Genomic DNA, 11,353 nt, shown 5'->3' on the forward strand with positions numbered 1-11,353 from the left:
GAGAGAGAGAGAGAGAGCTGGAGGGAGGGAGAGAGAGAGAGAGAAGCTGGAGAGGAGAGCTGGAGAGGAGAGAGAGAGAGAGAGAGAGAGAGGGAGAGAGAGAGCTGGAGGAGAGGAGAGAGAGAGAGCTGGAGGGAGAGGAGAGAGAGCTGGAGGGAGAGAGAGAGAGAGGAGAGAGAGAGAGAGAGAGAGAGAGAGAGAGAGAGAGAGAGAGAGCTGGAGAGAGCTGGAGGAGAGAGAGAGAGAGAGAGAGAGAGAGAGATGCTGTTGAAGCAGTGTAAGTGTAGCTCTCTCTACAATTTCACCTCTGTTTATGAACCATGTATCCATTTCAATGAAAAACACATAGGAATATAACACCAGGGTCTCTTAACCTTCTGTAATTTAAATCCCTCTTCTGATTGTTAAAAATTAATAATCGAAATTTGCAAAAAAATTGAAAATAGTAGACAAAAATAATAAAATAAACAGGGCTGGAAATCAATGTCAGCTGTAATGACCAAAATAAATGTTGTGCTTCATCACCTGCTATTATGAATCCTAATTTGATGTATTTAGTGACTTATTTCTATACCACATGCTTTGGAGCTTTTACTCGCGCTGGTTGTCTCCGATGTCACTTTCATTTAAAAAACAGATCTTTTTTTTTGTCACTGTGCCAGTGGGAACATTGGCAATACAAGTTTGTTTCTACCTGATGATGTGTCTAAAATAACTAGGTGCCGTTCTGAGGCCCACCTTTGGGCCCCTGCCCCACTGTTTGAGAATACCTGTACGATACTATATTAATGGCCTAATCGCTTCTAACCCAGAGGGAGAGATCCACTGTTTGCAAGTGGATTACCACCTATATTACCCCCATACTCCTGCAGTACCAAAGCCTTCTCCAAGTCAACAAAACACATGCAAACTCCTAAGACCCCAACAACCCTGCAGGGATGAAGACCCGGTGCACTGTTTCTTGGGGGTTTGATAGTCGATCTGAGCGTCTTTTACCAGCACCCTAATATGAGCTCAGGGAGGCTGAGCAGTGTACCCAGATAAATTGGAGCACACTCTCTTGTTCATCATGGGCCAAGCTTCCAATAACCAGAACTTCATCGAGGCCAACTGAAAGCCCTTCTCCATATCCTCTCCGAACTCCTCCCACATCTGGATTTAGCCTCTGTGACCTCTAAAGGCACGGCCCTTCTGGTGTCAGTCTGCTGCTTCAAGGGACTCCTGGGCCACCCAAGCCTGAAATGCCTCATTCAACTCCGGAGTCCACCAGCAGAGCAGAGCACAACAGGCACAGACTACGTTCGGGGCCAGAACTCCTATGTTTCTTTCAATAAAGGGTTTTGAACATGGCTTCCTTGTGCAAAGGCTCCCCGGACGATTTTAAAACTCTTCTGGAAGTGGGGCCTCGTGAACAGGGGCTTTAGATGTTCCCAGCACACCCTCGCAACACTTTTGGATGAACCAGGTCTGTCTGGAAGTCTCCTTCCTCCATCTGATCCAACTCACCAGGTGGCGATCAATTGACAGCTCTTGATCCTCTCTTTGCCCTTGAGTGTCCCGGAGACACGGACACAAAGATCTGAAAGTGAAAGTCTAAGTTCTTACCAGGCACTAATGATTCAGCCTATGCCGAAACATGGTGTTTGTTATGGCCATTTCATGCAAAGAAGTCCCTTAACAAAGCTTCCCTCCGGTTCAGATCAGGCAGGCCGCTCCTTCCAATCCCCCTCCAGGTATCCAAGTCCTGCAGCAGAACTATAAATAGTCTCTAGACGGGCAAAATGTTTTTGCTGGAAGGTTGAATTTGGCCCTGAGGGGCCATTGTTTGTCTACCCCTGGGGTACAGTATTGCCAAAGCTTGTTGTTCAGCTAGAATTACAATCGTAAGTGTGATGATCATAAAAAAAACAAAAAGGTATGGACTTCATTACAATGAAAAAATAATCAAAACATATGATAATATTACATTAATATATTAATAATATTTGAGAGAGAGAGAGAGAGAGAGTGTATGTGTTTATGTTGAATTGGTGTTATTAGTACTCAAACTGTCCACTAAGGGGAGCTAAAGGTCTTGGGATCAACTTCATGATACATTTCTTTTATTTTCCCTTCACAGTCAGACTTACAGAAACATCCACAGTTTCTCCTAATACAACATGTGACAATAATCAATCAGTTATTGATCACTCACTTCTGTCAGCACGGAACTATAAACAGTAGAATTCAACATTCACATTAATGCAGCAATATTAATCCAGAAACATGTATAAAGTAAAACAATGACAGGGAGCCTTTTATTGCATAATGAATAGTTCACTTTGTTAAGGTGGTTTCATTGCCATGATATCGGGCTCTACCTGCTTGTTTAGTGTATATCTGTCACTGTCACAAATGTTGGGAATGAAAATATACAATATTCTATCTCTTTATTTATCTGCAGTTCTTTCTCTGAAACAATCTAAAGTGATCTGATAAAAACACAATGAGATCTATTTGAAATACTGTATGTTGAGTGACAAAATAATATTTTTTCTTTAATATCATAATTAACTGTTATTTTAAAAAAACAAAATCTTTAATACTTTCTAATCATTGAAATGTATTTGTTGAACTTCAAAGCAAGCATCGTCATCATTACAGTGTATCTGTTCAGTGTTATCTTACCTGATTTTAATGCCATGTTTTTTCATGTTTTTCACCTCTATTCTATTTTTTTCTGCTGATGACGCGTGCGTGACGCTGATGGAGGTGGAAGGAAAATGTATTTTTACTTTGGAGGACGATGATGATGAGTTGTCAAGGTGCAAGCTGAAAATAAGACTTCTGCTTGGCAGTTACGGCCTTCAAAATAAAAGTAAAAAACATTTTGTTTTTCTTTTTATATATTAAAAGGACATTTACACAGTCTGTCATCACCACAGTCTGTCATCATGCTGACCACCCCCCCATGTGGATATACTGTACATTTTTTATTTGTATTTTTATTTTATTTTATTCTATTTTATTTTATTGTATAATATGTGTATTTATTATCTGTTTTTGTGTAGTTGAGCTGCTGCAACACTTGAATCAATAAAGGAATATAATTTTATCATAATTATTTTCTGACATTGAAATGTCCCATGGCATTAACATTATACAACTATAACCAGACCTGGTCTCCCATATGGCTGAATTATCTATGCATATCTAACGTTATCGTTTTTTTTTAAGATGACTGATTTTTACAGTTGTTTTGGATTCATGCGGGAAATAAATGTTTTTGCCAATGTTTAAACCCTGTATGTTGATAGTTATCGTGCTTTTATTCTGAAAACGAGGAACCCAAGAGGAAGTCTGATGGAGGTGATGCTGATGGAGGGAGGAGGTGATGCTGATGGAGGGAGGAGGTGATGCTGATGGAGGGAGGAGGAAGAGGAGGGCTGATGTGTTCTGATCAGCAGCAGGTCTGATGATGATGATGATGATGATGATGATGATGATGATGATGATGATGATGATGATGATGATGATGCTGTGAGTCAGAGAGTGGAGGGTTCAGGATGCTCACAGCCGCTCCAGAATAGACAAACCCTGCATGCAGAGAGACCGAGGAGCCCGCCGGAGGAGACACGGTGAGTCTGCAGACATCACAGCATCATCTCTATGTATGTGCCGAGCCGTCCTTACTTTGAAAGGGAGTCAGACTGATTAACATGATGTGAGGAGATAATGACAGCCTGCAGCTGATTGAAACTGAGAACAAAGCAGCGGGTCAGCTGTGTGTGTGTGTGTGTGTGTGTGTGTGTGTGTGTGTGTGTGTGTGTGTGTGTACCATACAAGTATGTGATGTTTTATGACGACTAAATATCATCACCATAGTAGTCGGTGTAGATGTATATTATAGTAGTACTATAATAATGCTGAATTAAAAGGTTACAGAAGTAGCCTAGAAATATTGAGCCTAAGTATAAAACTGAAACAATCCATCATGCAGCAAAATGGCAAATGATATTATGGTATTGGATAATTGTTACTGATGCATTAAGTAATATTATATTATAGTACACTACAGCTCCATACAAATAGTATAATATAAAACGTGATGACATAAGATGTTTGTTGAAAAAGATTTTTGAGTTTAAAAGCTGAAGAAGTGTTAGATCTGATTAAACTATTTACCGGTATTATCACTACTACTGTTAGTACTACTAGCTACAATTTATAACTGATACTAATATCTTCCACTGGTACACTGGCACTGCTGATACCAGTACTGACTAAGAAACACATCAAACTAGATCATAAAAAGAAACTCACACTCATTTTCCTCTTGATATGTCAACATTCAAGAATTTATTTAAATATTATATATTTCTTATAATATATTTATACAGTTTATTAATAATAATAATAATAATAATAATAATGGATTAGATTTATATATAATATTATATTTATAATACAATGTGTTTTGGGAGATGATATAGGAGAATATTAAACTGACATAGAAACTGTGCGTGAGAAGAATGTGAGGAGTCAAATTGAAGGTGTGAAACTGCAGCAACACACACACGAACACACACACGCACAGACAGGTCTACAGGGACTCAGTTTAATCAGTGCAGGAGAGAAAAAACTGTGTGTGTTTGTGTGTGTGTGTGTGTGTGTTTGTGTGATATCTATTCTCAGCGACAGTGTGTGAAATTCTGCTTTTTCTGTCAGTCTGACGTCGTGAAGTTTACCGTTCTTATTTCAGACTGTAGGAAAAATGACACAACTTGTGTTGATTATTTTTCTGCTGTTAATTATCTAGCATAGCCTTCTAGCATATTAACATGCTGATGGCAGAATGTTAGCCTGCTGTGTTAACTCAAACACTATTGACTGCCTGTCATACGCTCACATGTTCCTTCCACATTTGTAAGAAATGTGACAGGTGAGAACATCTGATTTGATTTAGTCATTGATTTTCCTGTAGCACAACCATCATGTATTGTGCTCTGTGGTACATAATGTCCTGATTTCAGTTTGCATACTGATATTTTTATATGGAACTCCTACTATGGCGAAGGATTGACCCGCCCTACTACCCCTCTCATTGGCTTACCATATTCTTACACTAACTCTAACCAACCTCCCTCTTCATGCCTAAACCTTATTAATCAAACCAACGCAGGCATCAGGTACTAGCCAATCAGAGGCAGAGAAAAGCAGGTAAAAGCCTTTGCCATAGCAGCATCCTAGTTCCACTACTGTTATAGTGTTTATATATCTGGCATCAGTTTATGGAAGTTTCTTCAAACTAAATCAGGGCAGAACAGAGGTCCGCATTAGTTTATCAAACCGTCTCAGCTTATTATACCTGTTGACATAAAAAAAATGGAGGGAAGTCAACTACCACTCCCAGTATGCATTTCACTGATTGATAAACACCCAATCACAGAGGCTCACATTATGTGACGTACATCGCTATCCGTGGGCAGAAACTAAAGATGAATCAATTTTAAATTTGCGGTCAACTGTGACTTGTTTCTTAATCTGAAACATCTTAGTTTTATGGGTATTGTAGTATTTAGACATGTGTTAACATTAAGGATGTCTGTCAGATTTCCATCCGTCCAGTAGCTCAGTTTCCTGGTGTCTCATGAACATTACAGCCTGATAGAGTAGTGACTCTGACTGCAGATTATATGTGTGAACTGATTTATAATTTCTTCTTACTGCCTTCCCTTTATAAGTGTTTCTGTCCTAATCAAGTATGAGGCAGACCGATGTCTGAGAGAAAGACTTAAATAAATAAATAAGAAAATGATAATAATCTTACTGTGTATATTATATTTTACAGTTTTGTTCTGTTTGTGATGAAAGCAGATTTATTCCTGAAGCTCTGATGCCCCTGGTTCAGTCAGTCAGTGGTGTTTTCCCTGCCGTCCGCCTCCGCACAGGAAGTGACGTCAGATGATGTGGGCAGGCGGGTAACCATGACAACGGCCCTGCCGATGATGACATGTTTGCACTCCTCAGCGAGTGTATAAATCTCCGCTGTCTGTCTTTCTCTCCTCTCCTCCGAGCACTGTCGCCCCGGCAACCAGACAACTCACACACACGCACGCACATTCAGACGCTCCCATGGTTACATCCAGAAACACAATGGACGATATCAGGAGGCAGGTGCGTGTGTGTGTGTGTGTGTGTGTGTGTGTGTGATTGATTAATGAGCTGCTGATTAGTCACTGGTCTAAATTTGTGGTTGAGATAATGAGCGCTGATGTCGGCACTCTGACTGAGCTGTTCAGCTCTGAAAAAGCAGCAGCTGATCTGAATTAAACGTGGGAAACACATTTTCTTTCTTTTTTTATATGCAGTCTGGTGTTTGTGTCAGTTAGAAGGAAGCCTGATGAGTTATCCAAAAGTCAAAAGGCAGCTGGACTCACTTTAGATATTTGGTTGTCCACACTTCAGCACATCAGGGTCGCAAGGTGTGAATCAGGTCTTAAACCGCTCTGGATGTCAGGACGGTATTTTAACTGATGCCATACTGTGTAAAAGCATTCAAGAAGCATTTAAAAAGGACTGCAATGTAAATATATTAAATCCATATTCTTGATTTACAAACTGGTTTGAGTTACACTGAAGCTGTAATTATGAAATGTTTGGCAAGTCTGACCGAAGCAGACATCCTAAATGTTTTCATATGCACTGGTTATTCATGCAAAAAGTGTGAATTTGATAAGTTATACATACGTGCATACAGGAACAGGTCTATAGAACCAGACTCTGATGTTGTATGAAAAGGTAGACCGTCAGCTTGGCTCCTACAGCGAGAAACAGTGTGTGGAAAGAACCGGATGGTGTAATGGTATCTCCTGTTCTACAGACGTTATTACAGTCTGGATCTGTGAGCTGCGGGAGGCTGTCAACTGCGAGTGGGAGTAGATAAAGGAGATGATCGGAGATTTATTACAGGGAAATCATGGTTTTCCACCAGAAAAGTTGGCAAGTGTCTTATTTTTGACGGGGGCTCCGGCACAGTGAATAAAATAAATGAGAAAAGGTTTGTATTTGTATTTGTTTGTATAGGAATAAATCAGCGTGTGGTGGTATAAGTCTTTCCTCCTCCCCGGCTTCTATCAGCTCTCTTCTTTAACAAGATGCAAAGCTCTAATCGATGCTCGTTAGTCATTCTGCAGTGGGGAATACAGCCTCGGCATGCTGGGAAACTCCCCGAGGCCCTATGCTCCGTCTTTTTAATCCATTCCCGTTTGTCACATTATCTGTGAATACGCTGCGAGAGTTCAGAGGGGGCGAGGCGCTCATCAGATGTCCACGTGTAGTGATCACCGAAGATTTAAATGTCACAGGGCTGCAGCTGCAACACAAACAGGCTCATCACAGCAGCATTTATTCATCACTTAGTGTCTGTCGAATAACAAACACACATGTTCCTATCAAATACACTGTTCACATGTTTAAGTTGTCTTGCCTACATTCAAATGATCTTTTTCAGCTGAATATAGAATAGAAAGAAGCTAAACTTAACTAACCAAGTCACTACAATGTACAAATTGATTTGGCTGCTGAAATGAAGCTAACCTGAAAAAACCAAGCTAAACTGAACTGTGGATAAATAAATAAATATTAATAATGTAATATAAATTAGACCTTAACCACATTCTTCATTTTACCAGCTGAAATCCAAACCCACACCTTTGCTTTAGTCAAGTGTGGTTTTGTACTATTGGAAGGGTTAGCTAGCACCTCAAATAGCATTAGATAGGAAAAATGAAGCATTGACTTGAAAAATGTATTTGAGTTTCTATACATTTAGGAATTTATAATTATTGATACACCCGTTGCTAACCTGAACCAACAAGTCGCTAAACTGAACTGTTGGTTAATCTGAAACAAATTACACTTTTTGCTAAATTGAAACAAAAAACCTGCTTAACCAAACAATTTTAGCTCCAAAATTTTAAAACTTAATCATTTAAACCAAACTGTTGATAAATTGAACTGTCAGCTAACCTGGAACAATCGCTAACACCATCTACCAAAGCTACCAAAAGCTAGCTTGTTTTTCTTTATAACCGTCAGCTGTTTTATATTCTCTCAACTAAACCATTATCTTGCTAGTCTTCACAACTGTTCTAGCTGCTATACTGAACTTTAAGCCAACTTGTTTAGCTGCTAAAAAAATAGCTGTAAGCTAACCTAAACCAAACACCTTTAACCCGCACTATTGGCTGCTGGGCTTGCCAACAGTGGATATGATGAGTCAGGGGACTTGAGTTTCTAATTTACATGCTCATTGTGATTGAGATAATCTGCACTTGAAGCAGGCTGGGCGTCCAGCTGAAGGACTCTCCCAGAATAAAACCACCAGAGTGGTTTTCATTTACCAGTTACCGTTGATGGCACTCAGACTAACTACATTCAGATCGTTTTTCTGTTCCGGCCTCGCTCTGTAGAACCAGTGTGAGAGTCTTTGCTCATTTCCCGCTTCCTCTTTTAATCTTGCTTTTAAAGTATTACCAGATATTCACTTTTCTATTACTATTCATTTTATTTGGTTGATTTCCAACAAATGGGGACGTCCATCTGGGAAAAAGCTACCAAAACAATTCTGAAAGAATCAAAATCAACATAACCTCGAGGCATCATACGTAATATGTGTACGTTGACCTACTACATAACATGATGTGTACTTTAAATTCACGATTCAAGGTTTCTTTTTCATTTCTGCCATAATTCAATTTTTCCTCTTTCCATCATCTTCTCAGCATACAGTTCAGCTATCCAGAGCAGCAGGCAGAACCACACTCCCAGAATGCCAGAGCAGAGCAACGACTACCGGGTGGTGGTGTTTGGAGCCGGCGGAGTGGGTAAGAGCTCACTGGTCCTTCGGTTCGTCAAAGGCACCTTCAGAGACACCTACATCCCCACTGTGGAGGACACGTACAGACAGGTAAGACATAAATGATTTGTATTAATCACTACGTTCGTGTCATTTAAACTCTGGTGATAACGACTTGTTCTCTCTGCAGGTGATCAGCTGCGACAAGAGCGTCTGCACGCTGCAGATCACCGACACGACAGGAAGTCACCAGTTTCCCGCCATGCAGCGCCTTTCCATCTCCAAGGGCCATGCCTTCATCCTGGTCTTCTCCATCACCAGCCGCCAATCACTGGAAGAGCTGAAACCCATTTACCAGCAGGTCAGTCTTTAATTTAGTTTCTAGTCTACCGACTAACAGTTACAATTACTGTAGGGTCTTTTTTTCCCCCCTCAAGAATATTTCATAAAAAGGTATAATTATTTTCTTGGGCTGCCATCCGTTATAATAAGCTTCAAGAACCCCTGATGCTTGTTCTCTTGTGTACTGTTGAAAATTTAAATCAGAAATCCAAACCGAAGCCCCTTAAAAGCATCGAAAGCTTATGTTCGGTGTCTCTATAACCTCTGCACCCAATTATCATTCATGACATGAAGGGCAACATCAAAGCTGTTAATAGGCTCCTCATGTTTAGATTTTATCAGCTCCAGTCAATTAATGTTAATTAAATGAGTTGATGTTTGCCAGAAGACAAAATTGAACCGCTATCTGGTAAACATGCATTAAAAGCAGAAGATGGTTTGTTAAATATATGTTGTATATATTATATTATAATCGTGTGATAGTTTAATAAATAAGAATCTGATATAGATTCCAGAAAAAGTAATATTACAAAGTAAAATTCTTTTCTATCTCCTTCTGTCTCACTAGGATCTATAAATAGGCTACCAATCCATCGTATTAGCTAAAGCAGTGGACTGCTGACTGACGGCTAACGGCAGCAGATAGCAAACAGTTGGAATTATCTTGTTGTGCATTAATGTGCATCATATTAGTGATTAATGTCATCATTTTAAATCAGGACTTAAGGAACTCAGAGCTAAGCTGCAGCTGGTCCTGTTAAACTGCTAGCATACGTTAGCTCACGTCACGTTAGCTTTTGTGTACTCATTTGACGTTAGCTTACGCTAGCTCAATAGCCAAAGTGAAACCGTTGTCAACAGGATCATTAGATATTTGATATGTTCATCTTTAACTGGGAGTTGTAACTTAGCACTAATTTGTCATGATAACCATAATTGGAAAAACTACATGGTAGTAGTCACTAATCCTTATTTTACTTTTGGATGTGATGGTAATTTTTGAGAGAATTTAATTAATTAGCTAGAGTAACTTGGTCTGATTTTCTTTGGGTTCTTTGATATTCAGTTCCAAATAAAGGACTGATAATATTTATCGGTTTCCGTTAAGCACAAGTAAAAAATAAAGTGGTGGACGTTCTTGGCTTAAACTTTATTTTTTTAAGATTTATACTACAGGTGAGGTTAGAAAGCTTTGAAGCTGCATGTTCTCTAGAAAGGTTGTGTTACTCAATCCCATATCCCCTCCAGGTCCTGGCCATCAAAGGTACCGTGGAGTCCATTCCTATCATGCTTGTGGGCAACAAAAGTGATGAGACGGCCCAGCGGGAGGTGGAGAGGAAGGAAGCCGAGGCTCAGGCCGCCACCTGGAAGTGTGCCTTCATGGAGACGTCGGCCAAGACAAACTCCAACGTGAAGGAACTGTTTCAGGAGCTGCTGTCCCTGGAGAAGAAGAGGGACATGAGCCTGAGCATCGACGGCAAGCGCTCAGGAAAACAGAAACGAGCCGACAAGTTGAAGGGGAAGTGCAGCATCATGTAGAGCGGGCGGGCGGCAGACTCGCTGTGGAGATGTGGAAACAGCAGAGGAGGCAGGAGGGGAAGTCTGCTGATGAGCTCCCATAGAGACTCCCCCTCCCATCTTTCCCCAGCTCTGCATCACGGAAGATGGGTTAGTTTGATGGCTCCCCGCCACCATCCGTCTGAACAATAAAGCCCTGAGGAACAAAATGATGAGACCGACTGATAATGAAAACTTTTATTTATACCAGGGCCTTGGGGCTCCTTCTGGCCCTGAACTTGATTGTGTTTGCGGCCCAAAAAATACATTTATATATATATATACATACAGACCCAACTTACGGCTACCACCATCAACGATTAAAATAATACTATAATAGAGGAATACTTCACTGATTTTATTGTGAATTTCGGCCCAAGCCGTGAATGTAACTTGTTTTTATAGAGGCAAAAGAGACAATAGATGTAACTTAATTATCCCAATGGCAATTGGTTTAAGAAACAATGGCTCCCAGATTTCAGACAGAGGTTGACAAAATCAACCATTGTTAGCAGGTTGCTAGATTGTAAAATCCATTTAAGAGTAGTACAGAGTTGCTATTGTTAGCTGAAAGTCTCGTAGCATCCAGGACAGACCCCAAAACAGTGGATGTTC

At 40.2% G+C, this 11,353-nt stretch overlaps 1 protein-coding gene across 1 annotated transcript; it reads left to right on the forward strand.

Annotated features, from left to right (window-relative positions):
- The first annotated feature begins 3,725 nt into the window (after positions 1-3,725).
- On the forward strand, positions 3,726-10,720 carry diras1a (DIRAS family, GTP-binding RAS-like 1a). Its single transcript, XM_054602610.1, has 4 exons — positions 3,726-3,756; positions 8,766-8,950; positions 9,030-9,200; positions 10,430-10,720. The coding sequence occupies exons 2-4, from the start codon at positions 8,813-8,815 to the stop codon at positions 10,718-10,720; spliced, it is 600 nt and encodes a 199-aa protein (XP_054458585.1). The 5' UTR covers positions 3,726-3,756; positions 8,766-8,812.
- The last annotated feature ends 633 nt before the right edge of the window (positions 10,721-11,353 follow it).

The sequence above is a fragment of the Anoplopoma fimbria genome, chromosome 8 (assembly GCF_027596085.1).
Source record: "Anoplopoma fimbria isolate UVic2021 breed Golden Eagle Sablefish chromosome 8, Afim_UVic_2022, whole genome shotgun sequence".
Taxonomy (NCBI): domain Eukaryota; kingdom Metazoa; phylum Chordata; class Actinopteri; order Perciformes; family Anoplopomatidae; genus Anoplopoma; species Anoplopoma fimbria.